This window comes from Panthera pardus, unplaced genomic scaffold, assembly GCF_024362965.1.
Source record: "Panthera pardus isolate Hobbes unplaced genomic scaffold, ASM2436296v1 HiC_scaffold_16, whole genome shotgun sequence".
Taxonomy (NCBI): domain Eukaryota; kingdom Metazoa; phylum Chordata; class Mammalia; order Carnivora; family Felidae; genus Panthera; species Panthera pardus.
This window is the reverse complement of record NW_026526721.1, coordinates 135,632,600-135,653,311: the sequence shown is the minus strand read 5'-3', so window position 1 is coordinate 135,653,311 and position 20,712 is coordinate 135,632,600. Positions and strand designations below refer to the sequence as shown.

General features: G+C 39.7%; 1 protein-coding gene across 2 annotated transcripts in view; it reads left to right on the top strand.

Annotated features, from left to right (window-relative positions):
• The window catches only part of EFHB (EF-hand domain family member B), a 49,499-nt gene extending 31,285 nt beyond the window's left edge, over positions 1–18,214 (top strand). For both annotated transcript variants that reach the window (XM_053903842.1, XM_053903841.1), the window contains 6 exons: positions 125–192; positions 4,132–4,286; positions 9,782–9,989; positions 12,936–13,148; positions 15,187–15,368; positions 17,885–18,214. In XM_053903842.1, the coding sequence (XP_053759817.1) occupies positions 125–192; positions 4,132–4,286; positions 9,782–9,989; positions 12,936–13,148; positions 15,187–15,368; positions 17,885–18,058 (1,000 nt within the window). In that variant the 3' untranslated portion in view covers positions 18,059–18,214. The remainder of the gene's footprint in view (positions 1–124; positions 193–4,131; positions 4,287–9,781; positions 9,990–12,935; positions 13,149–15,186; positions 15,369–17,884) is intronic.
• The last annotated feature ends 2,498 nt before the right edge of the window (positions 18,215–20,712 follow it).

Genomic DNA, 20,712 nt, shown 5'->3' with positions numbered 1-20,712 from the left:
TTGATCTTCATCGTTTGGTTATAGGAGAAATATAGGCTATTAAAAACATATGGCAAGTGTATTCTAAATTCCAGAGATGCCATGTGCTGAGTGTTTTAACTAAAGGATTTGTTTTCTTTGATAGCATTGCAGAAACAATGAATGTTCCCCCAGACCACACGTTTGGATCTTGTCTCCGTGCCGAGGAGTATGGTAAATACACAAACTTTCCCCTTAAAAAACAAACAGCAACATCCCCACAAAGTTATGCTGTTAAATTCACTATCTCCTTCCCTCAAAGCTTCTAATTTTAAAGGCTTAAAACATTACATTAACATTAATGAGAACAATTTGTAGCACAGGAGAGAAAAAAATGTTCATGTTACGTTTGAAATATGTACAGTTTAAAGCCTTTGTGAATGAATACCGTAAGTGTAGTCAAGGCTCAGAACTTTATTTAGAAAATAAATATGGCCTGTATTACATACGCGAAAGTTGAGCGAAGCAGCTTTTTGGTGAATTCAAACGTTGGACGAGGCTCTTGTCACTCAGAATGTGGTGTGCAGACTGGCAATGTTGGTGTCCCCTGAGAGTTTCTAAGCCATACAGAGTCCCAGGCTCCACCCCAGACCTACTGAATCTGAAACTGCATTTTGAAATATTCCCAGATGAATTGTAGGCACATTCAAGTTTGAGAAACCACTCTACTCTACAATCACATAATTAAGAACCACTCTCTTCCGACCAGCCAATCAATCGATTAATCCATAAAGTGGCAGAAGAAACTTGCCAGGATTTTGTCTTTCTTTCTGAGCCATCTGTACGGTAGATATCCAAAGGCAAGACTAGGCTAAAGCTTGTCAGGATTAGGCCGTGTATCAGTGGTTTTCAAAGAGTCTGCAGTCTACCTGCATTAAAATCACCCAGGGAATTTATGAAATATGCAGGTTCCTGGAACCTGTGCCCAGACGTGCTGATCCAGCAGGCTCTTATGTACGCTTAAACTCAAGTTGAAGAACGGCTGTTGAAAAGGCTTTAGCTAAAGCCCACTCACTGACAAATAAGATGTATATTTATTGAGCTTATGCAATAGTGTTTTCGACCAACATTAATCACATTAATTAGGAGATTGTATTTTGGGTCTGTTTTTTAGATGGATTGTTGCATGTTTAATGTATGCCTAACTGTCTTAGAGGCTCTTCTTACCTGTAAGAGTGGTTAAGAGATGATTTAGGAAATGCATCAATGAGCCTGAAAAGTAAATAGGTAATCATGGTAAATTCTGCTTACTCGAGGGTAGGCTTCATGCTGGTGGGTGCTTCATCTTGCTATCTGTTGGATCCCCGGGGTCTAGCATACAGTACATTTTTCACAAATATTTATAGCATGAATTGGTGAATCCAACACATAGTTTATCATTTTGACAGCTTGACAGCACTGACAAATTTCCTAATAGTTGATCGAAGTTATCCTTACAAATTGAATAAGATAGTCTTACAAAATGAAAAGGAAGAACACTGACATTAATAATTTTAAAAAGATGTAAGTATCAGTACCAGCATTGGTGCTGCATAGTTGAACTGTGAAAGGGGACTGATAAGTCCTCTCTGGACTTTTTCTGGAGTTTATGGGTGGACACAGATTAACTGTAGGTTCTCACCTTTTGTGACCATTGTTGGGGTCAACGAATAGCATTTATTCTGCAGTAAGCTCCTGCTTCTAGGGACTTACTGATTTCTTTACTGGGCCTGAATTTCTCCTTTACACTTACTTATGGAAATAAAGGCAGCTGTGCAAAGAATGTCTCATCCTTAAGGCCTGGAGTTACTGGGTATGTTAAGATGCCTCCTGGGGCGCCTGGGTGGCTCGGTCGGTTAAGCGTCCGACTTCGGCTCAGGTCATGATCTCGCGGTCCGTGAGTTCGAGCCCTGCGTCAGGCTCTGTGCTGACTGCTCAGAGCCTGGAGCCTGTTTCAGATTCTGTGTCTCCCTCTCTCTCTCTCTTTCCCTCCCCTGTTCATGCTCTGTCTCTCTCTGTCTCAAAAATAAATAAACGTTAAAAAAAAACAATTAAAAAAAAAAAAAAAAAGATGCTTCCAGGAAGCGTGTAAGGGTTGTGCCCAGCTCTGAGTATGCACCAGAACCAAGACCAGTGGACAGTGCGGCATCATGGGAATTGGTTGCAGGCAGAGTACAATTAAAGAGCTTGCTTGGCTTTTCTGACGGCCGTGGAATGGTAGCCAGGTCACGGTCTCTCGGGGCCGGAACTTTACTCCTGATTTCAGCTCTTTAGAGATGACTCTTGAGTAATTGCAAGTGATTTGACATGAGCTTCATAAAATATTCTTTCAGGGCCAGGCCAGGAGAAGATATCAGCATATATATCACTCACCAGGGGTTATACCTAGTGAAGAGTATAGTGGCAAAACCAGGTGGAGTTGAAAAAAACCATCATTCAAATGTTCCTTTTGGATGTTAATGGAGAGGGAAGGCCTCTGAAGGTAAAAACTCAATCAAGAGCCATCTTATGGAGGAAAGAGGACCTCTGTTTTACAGAAGAGCCACCCACAGGGTTTATATCAGGGGGAAGGAATGTGGAGGAACAGAAGACACCATGCTTATCTGTCAAAAATCACTTTCACTGTCATGATTTCCTCTCACGAAGCCACTTATGCTTTGCCCACTTCAGGGTGGTCCGATGATAGCTGATTCCACTTCAGATGACTTTGTTCTGAGGCACTTGCCAAGTTCCTGGAACCAGCCTTAGTTGCAGGCTTCTCACCCATATCTACCCGTAAAAACATGACTTTTATCAGAATACGTGGGATTAGCGCCTGATTTTATAGTAAGTAAGAATCTCAGAGGTGCAATGAGTACCTATTAAAAGAGACCCTTGACAGAGCCTAATATAGGGACTTACACAGAGCAGGTATAAATACTAGTTGCTGCGAACTGCACCAATGTAGTGATTTAAATGATTCCATCTAGGCTATGACAGTCAACTGCCAACACGACCCTGCCCCCAAGAAAGCAGGAAGGGAGGGCATTGGCATGAATTGAGGCAAAAGGTTCCTTCTGGTGACATCCACCAAGCCATCGCATCTGAAGCAATGGGGTCAACTGTACTCTGATCTCTGTCACCATTAACATCCAAGGAATCCATTTTCTGACAAGGAATGGGGCTTAGAGGCAGAGTGTATGTTTGTACTTTCTTTGTGTCATAATCTGGGGAAGTTCCTTTAAGTCACGAAGGATAAGTGGAAGCAAGGTCTAGGTCTAGGGCGCATGTAGTAGGTAGACTGGAGACTTTATTACTTCCAGATAACTGAGGGGATTGTGGGTCAGGACTCAATTAATGGAACTGTGATGAGGGCTGGTCTCCTGTGTAGGTGGTTGTACTGGGGAAGCGGGGCTGAGAAATGGAAACTTGATATGCAGAATGAAGGCAGACTGGAAATTCATATTAGAAGGGAGTAGGTAATTTGAGTTCCATTTTTACAAGGGATCCCAGAGGTTTATTAACTTCAAGGCATATAGAGTGGTCCCTTATGGACTCTGCCCCACTTTCAGATCCTCAGCATTATAGACAAATGTTTGCTAAGAGGCAGATAGGCAAGGGCTTCACGATCTTAGGAAAGACAACCTAGGAGGGCTGATGAATCCCCTCCCCCCACATTCATTTTGTCAGAAGTATGAAGTTTTATCAGTTATTTTATGTTCTTTTTTATATACAAGGATTTTTTAAAGTTTATTTATTTATTTTTTAATTTACACCCAAGTTAGTTAGCATATAGTGCAATAATGATTTCTGGAATAGATTCCCGCGATTCATCCCCTATATTTAACACCCAGTGCTCCTCCTAACAAGTGTCTTCCTTAATGCCCCTTACCCATTTAGCCCATCCGCCCACCCACAACCACTCCAGCAACCCTCAGTTTGTTCTCTGTATTTAAGAGTCTCTTATGTTTTGTCCCCCTCATATACAAGGTTTTTGTTTTTGTTTTTAACACACTGCATAATAGAATCAGAGTTAGGCGTGAGGTTTTTTCATTCAAAGAAGTTGCTAGATCATTCTCTCTTTTAGGATGGGAATAATATTGACAGACTTTATCTGAATTCAGATGAAAGACTTTTTCTCTCCCTCTTTAATAGGAGCTGGTGATCTCATCCATAACAGACTTCCGGGTGAATATCTTCGAGGCAAGGATAGACACAGAGCCCTGACTGCAGCAGTGCGACATCACTTGAAGAAAGTTAACTACCAGAAATTTGACACTTTGCTGGCAGCCTTCAGGCACTATGACAAGGTCAGTAGTTGAACAGAACTTTTGGGACTATGCATGCGCTTACAGATTCTGGCAGGTTGGTGTAGATCAGGGGTCAGCAGATTAAGGCCCATGGGTCAAATCCAGTCCACCACCTGTTTTCATAAATAGTTTTATAGGCCAATTTATTTTGAATATTTTCTATGGCTGCTTTTGCACTATAGATGCCGAATAGGGCCTCAGAGACTGAATAGCTTGCAAAACCTAAAATACTTGCTTTTTGGCTCTTGGCGGTAAAAGTTTACTGACCCCTGGAGTAGATCAGTGGTTACCAAAGTGTGGTTCTTTTATCACTGTCAGGGTCACTTGGGAACCTGTTAGAAATGCACAATCTAAGGCCCACCCCAGACCTACCGTATTGGGGAACACGGGGTTGGGGCCTAGCGACAGTGTTTTAACAAGCCCTGCAGGTTGATACACATTCAATTTGATTAACAAGCCCTGCAGCCCTGATACACATTCAATTTGAGAACCGCTGAGGCAGATTTAACTGTACTGTGCTGGGAGCAAGGGAAGGGGGTGGCACCCTAGGTCCCCAGGGAAGACTTCCTGGGTCTAGGTCATTTATACCTAAAGCTGAGTATGTACACGTAGTGCTGTCAAGGTCCAAGTCAGACGTAGAACGTCTCTCCCCTGGGGGAGCGGTTGTGGTTTCAGTTTTGAGAGTGTAAAATCATTCAGTTTTCAAGCTACTCTAAATTGTAGCCTTTGAAAAAGTCAGATAAAGCTAGGGCTGCGTAATAACCTCACACCATTTTAGGCCATCACAGGATTGTTTTTACCGAGCTGCATTGCCTTTGGCTTATACGAAAGTGCACTATTGTGCAAATCTCTTGTGAAATATGGCACAATTTTATTAGTATGCCGGTGAGGCTGTTATTTATTTTTGTCACACGCATCCTCTTTATATAGAGAAACCCATTCTTTCTAAAGGAAATAATTGTGTTTTATTTAAGTATCTGGTTTGTTTTTACCTCATGAGAAGCATGAATTTTGTACTGATTGTGAATACCTTTTTGAGTTGGCCTCCAGGAAGCTCAGAGCCAATTCAACAACACACATCTAGTTTTGTGAACATGATCTTATAGCATACATTTTGTGTACTCTTTTTATTCCAGTTTCTTCTTATTTTAGTCCATCTTTATTTTCTCTTTGCTCTGATTTCCTCACTTTTTGGGCTCTGTTTCATTGTACTCATTTTTCTAGGCAGCCTCAAACTATTTTAGAATGAGTCCAATATAAACAAATAAAAGCTCCTAAATAAACCTGTAATGATGCAGCGCATCATAATTTTGATTTGAGAAGAAAAAACCCTGAGCAGAATGATTTTAGTTTATCTCAAAGAGAAAAGATAATGTTTATATCTCCCTTCCAATGTTGAGCACAGTTTTGGAAAAGTTACACTTCACATTTTTTATCTTAAAAAAAATCTTGATTACTCATTGGCTTATTCAGTTTAATCCATTCATTTTCTTTGTTTTTTTTAGATTAGGGGTCTGTGTGCCTGTGTTGTACTGATGAATAAAAAGTGGGTTAACTGTCTCATTTATATTTGTACCAATTATGCAGGGACAAACACCAATCAGTCACCCACTGCATTTCTTGCAAAGTTGTGTTTAAAGAAAATGTAAGCATTCAACTGTTTCTCTGGTTTCTAACAGAGACAAATTCTATTTACAGGTAATTTAAAAATGAATCTTCAGACTTAAAATATGTAAGCTAAAATAAGTACATTTTAAACTTGACTCAAATATAAGTATCTTACAAAGATTATAGTGGGGTAAATTTATTTATTTATTATTAAAAAATATATATATTTTTTAACATTTATTTATTTTTGAGACAGAGAGAGAGCATGAACAGGGGAGGGTCAGAGAGAGAGGGAGACACAGAATCTGAAACAGGCTCTAGGCTCTGAGCTGTCAGCACCGAGCCCGATGCGGGGCTTGAACTCACAGACTGCGAGATCATGACCCGAGCTGAAGTCGGACGCTTAACCGACTGAGCCACCCAGGCGCCCCATGTGCGGTAAATTTAGATAGCACTGATACAAATAAGAGAATCTACCACAATACATGGTGCTCTGCTTTTTAAAAATTCTTCATTTAAAATGTAATTATAGGCAAGACGATCATCTTAATAGCTGTTGATTATCTTAGTGAACCACCAGGCACATTCTTTATGATAAAATTAAATTAAGCAGAGAGGAAATTACTGAGAATTATTTAATTTTGATATACCTTTTAAATAGTTAACTTTTAATATGTACAATGTAGTGCTCAGTGTCCTCGAGGAGCTTTTTTTCTGAGAGGGTAATAAGATGTGGGTCTTCCTGGTACAGCTGTAGGATAATTTTTGATTATTTGAATCTTATATGATTGGATGCCCAGATTTAGTTTAATGAAAAACACAAAACGAAACAGAATAAACAAGCCATGATTTCCTGAATGAATCTTCTTAGCTTAGAGGATTAATTCTTTATTTTATTGAACTCTCATTGTACATCAGACATTGTTCCAGATTATGTGTAGACTTTTGACTTCAGAAATTTAAAATCTAGAAGGGAAATAAAAAGACTCATCATGGTCATAGCAGAGTCCCAAATTTTCAAAATAGGTCTATATCATTCCAAATCCCTTTATTCTAAGTATTACCCAGGAAGTAGCTGAGATGACATTATTCCTTTTAAGGCCAGCAGTATTCAGTGATGAGACCCATTGGACATGAGCCAGAAGCTGGTGAGGAAGATAGACAATTTTTGAGAAGGTTATTCCAAAGCTCAGTCCTACCAGATGGCTATGGATGGTTGGGTGTAGGAAAGGTTCACTGAATACCTTGACCAATAGCTCATTGTTGAGTAACACTTTTGCTATAAGACACACCATTGTCAGGCTGAAAATGGTCCAGAAAGCAAAACACAAGACTCAGATTAGTTTCATGGGCCATCGTCTTGTGCCTGGAGCTGGCTGATTAAACTGGAATAGCAACTCCATAGCTTGAAAATGTGTCAACAGTGTGATGCACCACTAACAGCTCTGAGAGGGGACACAGGTTCCATGTAGACAGATTGGCCAACTTTTGGCAGGAGTCAAAGTAAGGCATGTGGTGTGGTAGCCTCTGCCTCAGAGACGTGGAGTGGTTTTCTTTGTAATGATTGGTGTGTCGCCGTGTCTGGTACAACAATGGATCCAGGCAGCAATGGTGGCACTGTGGATGATTTACGCTCAGTCAGAAGCTTGATTTCAGTCTGAGAATGGGCAGAGAAGGGACCCTTATCATAGGCATCTATATGACTTACTCACATGGTTCAGTCAGGAGCTATGATTTGTTACCATAGTTTTCAGACTCAAAAAGAAGTATTTTTAATCTTCCAGTCTGTAGTTTTCCAAATGGCAAACCAAATAAGCAGGCCATTGGCAATAGTCCAAGAGTCAGTAAAAATATAACAGGTTCATCAAGGGGAATATTGGCCAGAGGAATGAGAGTAGCCTTGAGTTCTGCCCACTGAGTAGATTGACTGTCCATTTTTGATCCTCCATAGCTCTCATTGAGGTTAAAAACCACAGCATGTTAGTAAACCAGACCCAGAGACTCTAAGTGTCAAAATCATTAGTCACAGAGACTTGTAACTCAAAGGGGTCATTAGGGTTGTGTGACCCCAAAGGTACTAGCATCCTCTACTTGTGGCTCATTCATAATACAAACATGTAAAGCATCAGTACCAGTTATACATTCAGTAGTGGAATAATATATTCTGCTACAGAAATAATATATTGCTAGTTTTCCTTCTCCACTTTGAGCAAACCCTGCCCACACCCCACTAGCTGAATCCAGACATCTCCTCCCCATAGAGACTGAGTAGGATGATCAATTTGGCACTCATATCCGAAGAGGCCATAAAAGTACGTGACTTCACCCCTCTGAAGTTAGGCAGTTTACTTGAACAGATGAATGTGGCATTTGATCTCCCTTGGGGACAGGGAGACCTTGGTCCCACATCTAGTCATCTTTCTCCTTAGAGTAGTTGAGGTTGGGGCATGGAGGAGGGAGGAATCAAGGGTGCAGAGGGAGAGAGTGACTCACTACCTGGTGAATAAGAAACATTCACTTTGAGTTTTGAGTGGTATGTAGCTCAATGAAACCACCAAAGTTTTCATTCCACGCAAATCCCTATATTGGGCATTGAAGTCATCACTGTTGGCACCATCTGTTTCAGTTTTGATTTAACAGCCATATCCTACATAGCTTTTCAGCTAGGGCTATGGGGTTCACATTTTTGTTTGACTTGGGCTTGCAGCAGAGATTTTTATAAAGTAGTCTACATTAGTCCAGGGAATTTGCAGCCCCCCTGTCGAGATAATATGTTTTAAATTCTCATTCTCTTTCAACACAGGCATCAGGGATGTTTTCCAGGACTAGGGATCTGACTGCAGGAATTTATCTAGAGTTTATTGGTCAGTTCCTCATTCTCCAGGGATCACCTTCATCAGCACTGTAAACCCAGTCCTGAGCGTAAGAGCTGAATACTAGTCAGTGAGTCATTTATCACCTCTTGGGAGTTTGTCTCAGGGAAATTTCTCTGAGAGGGCCAAAGCTCCCTTATAGCAGCTAGGATGCACTGCAAAAATACTCAGACCTTTTACTCTCCTCTCCAAATGGACTTAAGGGTTGATAGACTCCAGGAGGAGTCTCCAGAGTGGTAAGACGTCTCAGCTCTTGCCCTTCCTCCTTACCAAGCATTACGTGTTCTGCCCCTTTGGTTCCCAAGGGAAACCAGCTGGTTCCTGCCCATAGCCTTCATAAATTTCCCTCCTTCCACACACAGTGTAGGCACTCCTTTAGCTGTTGTCTGGAAGAAGGTGGAAATTCTCCTGCTTCCCCTACCAGGATGAATCTTAGTGCTAATTGTTACAATGGGCCAGATTGGTAGCATGTCCCTCTTGCCCATAGGAATGTTAACAACAAGCAGGCAACTGTCTGCTGTACCTCCGTGCACTTGGCCTACAATTACTTCCCCAATTTCCCCTCATTACCAGAGAGTGGAGTGGAGGGCCATTTAGTGCTGTCTGAGCACCAGAGGTGTTAAAAACTTTGAAAGTATGGGAAATGGTAGAAAGCTGTCAAAAGCACAAGATGTTGGTTAAATGAAATGTCAAGCACAAATCATGGTTACACCTGCCCTACCACAACGTGATTTAAACAAAAAAAGTATTTGGAAAAAAAATTATTAAAATAGAATGAACAAAGATTCTGAGCCACACCCTGCTCCAACCAGGGTTGGAATTACTGTGCGCATGTTAGGATGACACAATGAAGACTTACCTTAATAACTGCCTGCTCTTTTGTAAAATAATAAGATAAATTCATTGAATTTATGTGATAGATCTGTTTTTTTTCTTAAATGAAATAATAGATGTTGCATACTCTGCTCTTAAAGATGATGCTTGCTTCATCTTTTTCTGATTTGTGTCTAACAGAATGGAGACGGGGCGATAGATAAAGCTGAGCTTCGGGAGGCTTGTGATCAGGTCAGCTTGCACTTAGATGAGACGCTCCTGGACCAGCTATTTGACTACTGTGATGTGGATAAAGATGGACTGATTAACTACCTAGAGTTTGCAAATTTTCTTAACTGGAAAGATAAAATGCCTCTGAAAGAGTATGAAGAGAGGGTCATTATTAAAGGTATTTAATTTTTGAAGATTTGCTAACTTCTTCAATGGACTTTTATATTTTTACTTTTCTAGAAGCTTGACTCTTGTCAACTTTAATATATAATATTAAATATGCACATACATACATATTATTTGCTTGTTTATCCATAGAATACCTGTGGAAGGACAGGAAAGAGTTTGATGACATTTAAGGGGAACCAGGTAGCTAAGGGACACGGTGGCAGCAAGACTCACATTTTAATCTAGGTGTTTGTATCTCTTGAATTTGGAACTATGTACTCCTCATTCAGAAGAAAAAAATTAAAAGCAAAACAGTCTACACAGAGACCTAAAACACTAAAGACAGTTCCTCAGAAAACTGTTTGAAAACCATTGTCTTAATTAGCTCCCCTCCCCCAGGAAAAGTCAACAGTAAAATAGAATTTGAGGTAAGAACACTTCTTCTTTTACATTTTCTTACATTGACTTCCTACATCACTAACCATATATTGATAGACATATATACTATGTATATGGACATGTGTGTATATTTTAAATATAGCTAAAATCACAGTGAATGTACCATTTTTATTTGACTTTTTAAACTTTAGCTTTCAAATTTGTATGGAATTAAGAAATAGTTTTATGGTAAACTTTTCTGTAAATTTCATTTTCAGTTCCCTCATGCTGATATATTATGAATTACTAAGCCATTTCCTTACTCTTTGAAATTTAGGTTGTTTCCAGATATTTTGAAAGTAATATTGGTAACACTCAAAAAGCTTTGTTTCTAATTATATCTCATTTCTTATGAATGTTATTATTGTCCCAGAAGAACTCTGTATTTTCATTTTGCTTTTCTAAATGATTGTACCAATCTGTGATTGTATCAGCAAAATCTTTGAGGTTTGACCCTAACTTTGCTACCACTGAGTATTATTTCAAACATTCTTATAATTTAGTTGTTATGATACTTTGTTTGCTTTAATGTTCAAATCTTGATTATTAAGGAAGATTAACTTTTTTAAAAGACTTTACGTTTTTTATCTCCTCTTGGAATATTTTTCTCTAAAAAGTGAAGTTATTACTGTTTTCACTTTTATTTCTGGGTCATGCCTTCCTGCAAGGTCAAAACCAAATTTGGGGCTTTATTGATGATGTGTGACCCCTTATGCGTTTCTGAGATGGCCTTTCTATTCTAACCACAAGGAAAGCAGGAAGTTCTTCTCTGCCTAATGAAGATTTTATGGAAAACATTTCTACCCTCGTGCTCTCAGAAATACAAAGGGGTGATAGATTTATTTTCTTCTTGGCACAACTCATGGAGTAGTGGCCGAGGGCTGAAGCTGGTTTGAAACCAGATTTTCAAATTGTTCTTGGTTTTTGGGTTCTGACTTCATCAGCCATTTTCAATGGAGTCCTTGAAATTTTTCACCTTCTCAGAATTTTCTAAGATAGTGGCCAGTGGTTTAGTCAGAAAGGGCTCAGGAATGTTTCGCCAGGAATTTTTTTTTTTTTAAATTATTTGGAGAGAGAGTGTGAGCACAGGTGAGTAGGGGTTGTCGGGGAGAGGGACACAGGAAGAGGGAGAGAGAATCTTAAGCAGGTTCCATGCTTAGTGCAGAGCCTGACGTGGGGCTCGATCCCACAACCCTGGGATCACCATTTGAGCTGAAATCAAGTTTCAACTGAATTTCAACTGATTGAGCCACCCAGGTGCCCCTGACAGGAATTTTCTTATATCAAATTCTATATTACTGTTGACTTCTAGAGGAAAAGAGGTAAGTGTTCTAAGGTAGTGGCTTTCTTTCTTTCTTCCTTTCTTTGTTTTTCTTTTCTTTTCTTTTTCTTTCTTTTCTTTTCCTTTCTTTTCTTTCCTTCATTTCTTTCTTTCAAGTTACTGTTTTTATTTATTATTTTTTTACTTTTGAAAAAAAAAAAATTCCAGTTAGTTAATAAGGCAGTAGCTTTCAAACAGTTTTCTGAGAAACTGTTTCTCATACTTTGTCCAGATTTCTGCCTTTTGAGGGGTGCAGGGACCGCATTAGAGGTTTTGGAACACAAGGTCTGAAAGTGTTGATGGCAACAATTGGCAGGAGCTGAATAGGGGCTGCAGACTTTAGATAGGCATGTCTTTTCTGGTTTGCCATGGTTCTCACCAATCTGATACTGGGGTTCCATTTGCCTTTGCAACCCTTGCTTGGGCTTTCCCAGAACCCTGAGAGTTCTCCTAGAAATTGAAAGACCACAGCGCCCTCTAGTGCTGGCTGTGTAGCTACCAGGTCTGTGAAAAAGCTGTGTCAGGAATTCAGTCCTAAATTTCGGAATGACTCAGTAAAGTAAATCTTCAAAAAGACAGTCTTAGAATTGGAGTTTTACCTCAGGGTTTTCTTTTATATACTGATTCAAGGAGGTATATAACCTAACCCTATATTATTTATATAATCGGTTCTTGAGCTCACGCTGTGTTCTCACTGCCAGTCCAAATGTTGCAATATATGGGGTTCCCTGCCACCATCAGGTATGTGTGGAATTTACAACCCCGATATGTCTTCTCCCTCCCTCCTTGGGGGAGAACTCTGGAAACAACTCTGGTAATCCTGTAGTTCAAGTTAAATATGAAAATAAATTCTAATTTTTTTTTTTTTTTAAAGGAGAAATAGGTTCCATGGTTTCATTTGGTCTCTCAGATTTAAAAGCTTTATTTTAGAATAAAGTGAGTGGAGTGGCAAGAAGAAACCTTAGGCCACATTGGGATTCCCATATATGTCATCAGCCTGCCCTTGCTCTCCCACAGTGGGACGCTGGCTTCAGTGGAGGGTTTCCATCAGCCCAGTCTCTGTCTCCACCAGCAAGGAGGGACTAACCAGGAAAATGGATTTTGCTGTAGAGCAGTAAGCACCAAGTAGTAATTTCTTCCTGTACTTCCCCGCCCCCCCCCCCCCCAACTCCCCTGCCTTTCCCTCTTTGCTTGAAGGTAGAAAACCAGATTGTGCAAACCCTGCGGAGGCTAATATTGAAGAATCTGAACCAACTCTCCTGATAAAGCCCGAAGATACTGTCTTAAAAGAACCAGGGAGCTCAGAAAAGACTCTCCGGACACTTCTGAGGCCAAGTGATAAAGTTTCTAATCACTATAAGACAACTTCTTCTGAGATCAATGCAGTTGTAGGAGCTGTTCCTTCTCTTTGTGAGTATGCCACGTTATTTGCTGAGTTCTAAAAGGATCAGCAAACATAGAAGTGTTCTTTGTCCTTGTATTATCCCCAGTCTCTTATCTTCATTAGGCTGTTTCTCAAAGCCTAGGACCTTTCATTCAGTTCTGTATTTGAAGCAACCAGGGGGGTCTCAGTAAATGTAGGGAGAACTGAACTGTTGTTAATGATAACCCAAGTAATATGATTCTCTCAACGCTAATGAAATTGATCTATGATGAGCAGAATATTGAATATTACGCAGACTTCACCAACTGTTAGGAGACTTATAAACCATGTGATTCTTAGCTACAAACAGATTTGCCTTCAAATATTTGAAGAGCTGTCACAAAACTCTTCTCTGTATCTTCATTCTCCTTCTGCTAGTTTGCTAGGGCTGCCATAACAAGTACCGCAAACTGGATGGCTCAAACAACAGATATTTATCATCTTATGGTTCTGGAGGCTGAAAGTCTGAGGCCGGGGTATTGATGGGAGTTGGTTCCTTCCAGAGCTGTGAGGGAGAATCTGTTCCAGGCTCCTCTCCTAGATTTTGACAATTTTTGGTGTTCCTTGGCTTCTGCTGTATCACCCTGATATCTGCCTTCACCCTCACATGGTGTTCTCCTGTGTGAGATGCCCCCTTTTGTAAGGACCCCACTCACATCGCATGCGTGGCCTACTCTACTCCAGTATGACCTCATCTTAATTAATCACAAATACAATGACTATTTTTTTAATGATTTATTTAATTTATTTTCTTTTTTTTAATGTTTATTTTTGAGAGAGAGAGAGAAAGACAGAGCATGAGCAGGGGAGGGGCAGAGAGAGAGAGGGAGACAGAATCGGAAACAGGCTCCAGGCTCCAGGCTCCACGTCAGCATAGAGCATGACGTGGGGCTCAAACCCACAAACCGTGAGATCATGACCTGAGCTGAAGTTGGATGCTTAACCAACTGAGCCACCCAGGTACCCCGCGATTACTCTGTTTTTAAATAAGGTCACAGTCTGAGGTACTGTGGTCAGGATTTGAACATATAAATCTGGGGAGAATATAGTTCAACTCATAACACCTCATTATCTTAATATTGAGCATGATGATTCTTGGTTAGTTAGAAAGATTATTTTATGTTGGTCAAGATCACTTCCTGAGACTAAGGACATGACTAAGGATTTGCATGTTTTTCTTAACTGGATTTTTTAGATATGCCATATATTCTGGTGTAATGAGCTTCTACTCCCATTAGAATAGTACTGTCCAATAAAAATATAATTGGAGTTACATGTATTTAAAAAATTTTAGTAGCCACATTAAGAAAAAGAAACAGGGAGGGGCGCCTGGGTAGCTCAGTCGTTGAGTATACAATTTTGGCTCAGGTCATGATATCACAGTTTGTGAGTTTAAGCCCCAGGTTGGGCTCACTGCTCTCAGTGCAGAGCCCGCTTTGGATCCTCTGTCCTCTCTCTCTCTGCCCCTTCCTGCTTGCACTCTCTCTCTCTCACAAAAAAAAAGAAGGAAAAAGAAACAGGTGAAATCAATTTTAATAGTATATACACTTTATATATAATACATAGATCTCCCAAATACCTTTTCAACAAGTAATCAATACAATATGATTAAATATTTCACTTTTTTGGGGGTACTAAATCTTTGAAATTCAGTGTGTATTTTACCCTTACATCACATCTCAATTTGGACTAGCCCATTTCTTTTTCTTTTTTTCTTTTTTTTAGATATTTCTTTTTTATTTTTTGAGAGAGAGTGAGTGCATGCATGCAAGCAAGGCAGGGGCAGAGGGAGAGGTAGGGAAAGAATCTCAAGCATGCAGAGTCCAATGCAGGGCCCAATCTCATAATGTGAAATCATGACACAAGCCGAAATCAAGAGTCAGATGCTTAATGGACTGAGCCACCGAGGCACTGCAGACTAGCCCCATTTCAAGTGTGTACTCAAGAGTGACAGGTGACTGGTAGCTACTGTATTGTATAGCTCAGTTGTAGAATGTCTGTTTTCCTCTCTCATTGATGTCCTAGGTTATCCCATCTATGGTGTTCCAACCATTCGGTCTGATATCCCTGCCCCCCGAATTCGTCGCATCAGTGATAGAACTAATTATGGTGAAGAGGGCAATGCCTATTCATTACTACATCCTACCGTCTTTGGCCAGAAAGGAGTGTTTGAAAGAGACTTCTTCAAGACAAGATCTAAAAAAGAGGTAGAGCGTATTATTTCAAAAGAGTTGAAAGACATGTCAACTTTGCATAAACACACAAAGATGAAAATGCTTATTTATCAACAGCTATTTAATTTTAGACTTTTAAAAAGTTGAGCTTTTATGTTACAAAAGTCATCAGGATCCCCAAATAGAGGATTCTTAAGGATACTATTTAGTTTGGTTGTGACATTTTGGTACAATTCTTGCAGCAGAGTTTCCTCTGTGATAGGAAACATTACTCTCATATGATACATCCACTAGGACCTATGTATAAAAAGAAATGTTTTCCTAAGGAACTCAATCAAAAGGGATCACTCCTTTCCTTGTGTAAGTATCTCATGGTTTTATATCTCCAAAACCAGAGAGTAGGCATGAGAAGGGCCACTCTGCCACCCTCCTTATATACTGCTATCTGATTTAAAATATTCCATCCTGTTGCCACGTCCTTTGTCAGCCCATGTATCTTGTTTCTGTTTTGTTTGTTAGAAAACATGGTCCTCATATTCCAGGTGATTTTCTTCCTAAGTGGGTTAGAAAACAGGAGTGACCAGCTACATCAGAATAGCCACTAGGGTTCTTAGGGCCAAGGATTAATAACAACGCATGGTCAGCATGCTTGATCTGCACTCGTGGAAGGCAGCGTGTAATCTAGGACACAACTGCTGCTTCAGAACTCTCATATCCAGAGCTAGGAATGATATGAGGAGACATGTAGACATATGATGCTTTCTGAGACTTCAGATGAAGAGTTGATTACTTGAAAATTTACTAACTCCTACCTTAATTATAACAGATTCATTCTAACAATTCATCCCCACTGAGGTAGGGGACAGAGGAAGGGAGAAACTCAGAGGAGAAGCCTTTTGCCTGGCCTTTGGGACCATCCCCGGGGGATCAGAGAAGGGACACCCCCAGACTGTGTTTTCACATCTCTTAATTACTCTAACGGCCATATGAAATAGAAGTTCAGGGTTGCCAAAAGAAACAAAAATCTCCTGCTTGTTGCATGTTGCCTAAAATTCTTTTAACTAGGAAGTCATCCTTTGTCTCACACATCTGGAAAAAAAAAAAGAACCCAGATGAGTGGTTGGAGTGAGAATGGACGGGTTTCTGGAAAGATCAGCTAATCTGTGTATTACAATGGAATGGGGACCTAAGGGAGGGATGCCTCCTGAGGAGGGGGAAAGGAAGTGGAGGAGGAGGCCACTTCAGGAGTTGACTCTGTGGGGACACTCCTTACCTGTCACTGTGGGTGGGGCAGCAGGAAAACGCTGTTCTGCACAGGGGCACTGAGGTGTTTTGCTGTACAACTGCAGCTTCTGGCAGCTCTTCTGAATTTCAAGTGTAGTTGATCATACGGTTAATTTCCCAGGAGGGCACATCATTTCTCCAGGATCTTTAAATTGTTAAGATTCCGCTTAATAGATGTATTCTGCAACTCTTCTATTTCTTTGGCTTTCCTATTCACTGTCTAACCTTTCTTTCTATTTCCCTCTGCTTTTTTTTTTTCTGTGTGCTTCATAATAAATGTTTTTCCTCCTTTAAATTTAATTTTTTTTTCAAATCTTTTATTTCCTCTACTCACTCTAACATTTCTTTCTACTTCTATGTCTTATCTTTCCTTCCTTATGTTTTCCTTTAATAATTATCATTGCAGAGAGGTTGCTAGCCAAAGTTTGCTGGCTTTCAGTATGTTCAGATTTTAGTTTGCTCAGTTATTCATGCATGCTTTATCTCTCTGGCATTTGCACATTCACAACTGTAAAGTTTATATCGGGCCAGTTAGGGACATTTTATAAATGATCCTATTTTAGAGAAGGGAATTTTCAAGGGGTTTACATGACATACACAAGATCCTAGTGACAAGAAGTGAGTGAGATGGAACTTAAATCCAATGTGTCTTCTCTAACTTTTTATTCTTTCTGCTTGAATTTGGCTGCTACCTTAAAACAATTTTTTTTAATGTTTATTTGAGAGAGAGAGAGAGAGAGAGAGAGTGCGAGCAGGGGAGGGGCAGAGAGAGAGGGAGACACAGAATCCGAAGCAGGCTCCAGGCTCTGAGCTGTCAGCACAGAGCCCGACATGGGGCTTGAACCCACGAACTGTGAGATCATGACCTGAGCCAAAGATGCTTAACCGACTGCGCCACTCAGGCACCAACTACCTTTTAAAATAACCAGAAACACTTAAATAGTTGAAAGTAATTTTATATATGGGTTAGTATAGGTGAATACCCTCTTAATTGCATTAATGCTTATTTATTTATTTTGAGAGAGAGAGTTAGAGTGTGAGTGGGGGAGGGGCAGAGAGAGAGGGAGAGAGAATCCCAGTCTGTCAGTGCAAGAGCCCAACATAGCTCATTAAGATCTCACTAACCATGAGATCATGACCTGAGCTGAAATCAAGAGTCAGATACTTAATTGACTGAGCCACCCAGGCACTCTAAAAATATTAAAGATATTAAAATACAAATTTAAAAACATAGATCTCAGTCTGACTTTCAATTTTTCCCCTAGATTGCAGAGATATTATGTAACATTGGTGTCAGGCTTTCTGATGAAGAATTTGAAAATGTATGGAATCTCGCATCAAAAAAACATCACAGAGGAGAAGTTTCTGTAGAGACCATCAGAAATGTTCTGGATGAGCTACAACATGCAGACCGGATCAAGTGTAAAACAACCATGTGATATTTTTGGAGTTCATTCATTTAAAAAAAGAAATGTTAAATCTGTGTTCATTAAAATGTTGAGTCCATTCTGGTTTTAGATATGTTAGATGTCAGTCACTGAAGTAGGACTCATATGCCTATGTGTATTGCTAATAAATTTGATTTGGGATTTTAAGATTTATTGTATTGTTTTCTGTAAAACACCAAACAACTTGATGAGCACTTAGAGTTAATCTTTCATCTCACCAAAGGCCTAGTTCAGAATGATGTAGATGTTTGTAATGAAAGCATTGTAGACAGATGCTTAAGAAGTCTATGCATTTTAGTTGGTTGAATGAAATTCAAAGTCTAGTTTGTGATACTAGGTTGACAAAATTTTGCCTTCAATCTTTTGTTATTTTTCTCTTGAGGTGTCAGTATGACAGAATGTAAGCTTAGCAAGCTTTCAATCTGTGTTAGCATCTGAGGAAAACAAACACAAGGAGCAGAATTTAGAGAAGAAAAGCTGGAGTTCCAACAATGACACGATAGCCGTTAGTTTTAATATATTCCTATGGCCATTTATAGCAGCATTATCCACACTAGCCAAATTATGGAAAGAGCCCAAGTGTCTATCAACTGATGAATGGGTAAGGAAGATGTGGTGTTTACACACACACACATACACATACCCCCCCACACACTAGAATATTATTCAGCCATGAAAAAGAATGAATTCTTGCCATTTGCACTGATGTGGATGGAACTAGAGTGTGTTATGCTACATGAAATAGGTCAGTCAGAGAAAGACATATATGATTTCACTCATATGTGGAATTTAAGAAGCAAAACAAATGAGTGAAGGGAAAAAAAAAGAGGCAAACCAAGGAGCAGACTCAACTATAGAGAACAAACTGATAGTTACCAGAGGAAAGGTGGGTGGAGGGATGGGTTAAATGGGTGATGGGGATTAAGAAGTGCACTTGTGATAAGCACCAGGTATTGTACACCTGAAACCTATGTGCACTGTATGTTAATTAACTGGAATTTAAATAAAAACTTAAAAAAAAGTCTTCCTATGGCCAGAAAAGCATATTGCCCTTAAAGTATGTGAAGAGGACACAGCTGACCCACCATTACTTGCAGCTTTAGAGCACTCTTAGTAGCAAATTGCACACAATCATTTCCTCTCATGCCTTGGCCCTCTGATGCTCTGGCCTGATGAAGTAGGGATGGTGAGAAGGTGTGACCTCAGCATAGTGTGTTCTTCCTATACATCAAAAGCACCAGTGTGGGTTAAAGCCACCACTGAAGCTTGATTAGTAATACAACTTGATTAATTGAATTATCAATAAAATGTATTCTGTCAATGTTTTTCTGTGATTGACTTTGAATTTTGTTGTTCATTGTCTATTAGTATGAAAAATTACTGTTTAAGATACTGTCGTTACAGTGTAGTCTACCATTACTTATAAAAGAGAGAGAGAGAGACCTAAAGTTTAAAAAATTGCCCATTCTCTAGAAAATGTAATTTTATAATTCGTTTATTATATGGGCAATTTATTTAAAAAACTAAGTTTATTTATTTTGAGAGAGAGAGAGGCAGAGACAGAGAGAATGCATGAGTGCAGGGGAGGGGCAGAGAGAGAGAGGGAGAGAGAGAATCCCAAGCAGGCTCCATGCCACCAGCACTGAGCCTGAGGTGGGACTGGAACCCGTGAACCGTGAAATCATGACCTGAGCTGAAATCAAGAGTCAGATACGCAACCAACTGAGCCACCTAGGTGCCCCATAAAGCCACTATTTTCAAGACCAAGGGACATAACTGACTCTCCTAATACATAAAAACAAACACAGGAAGTTAGACAAGCGGCACGTGGGTGGCTCAGTTGGTTACATATCTGTTTCAGCTCATGTTCAGCCTCACATTGGACTCTGCACTGACAGTGGAGAGCCTGCTTGGAATTCTGTCTTCCTCTCTCTCTGCCCCTCCCTTGCTCATGTTTTCTCTCTCTCAAAAATAAATAAACTTAAAAAACTAAAAAAGTAGATTAATCACTTATAAAACTGTATGGAGGTTAAAGCACAAAAGCAGTAAAATCAATTATACAAAAGTCAGTCAAGGGATTCACAAAATAAAAGGTTGCAAAGTATGACATTATGTACATAAAACATGGTTGGTGGGGAGTAAAAACTTAGTGCTTTTAGAATGGGTTCACACCCTATGTTTGACAATCAATATTGCTATGTGCATAAGATGTTATATATAAGCCTAATGATAACCACAAATCAATGTATAATAGTCATGTCAGTTAAGGGTCTGACTCTTGGTTTTGGCTCAGGTCACGATTTTGCAGTCATGAGATCAAGCCCCGCATTGGGCTCTGTGCTGACAGCATGGAGCCTGCTTGGGATTCTTGCTCTGCCCCTCCTCTGAACTCTCTTTCTCTCTCTTTCAAAATAAATAAATAAACTTTTTTTTAAAAAAGGAAAGGAAATAAAAGATATCTAAATTGGTAATGAAAAAGTAAGACTTTCACTAATTACGGTTGACATGATACTAAATATAGAAAACCCTAAAGACTCCACCAAAAAACTATTAGAACTGATAAATCAGTGAAGCCACAGGATATAAAATTAATATACATAAATATATTGCATTTTTATACACTATTAATGAAGTAGCAGAAGGAG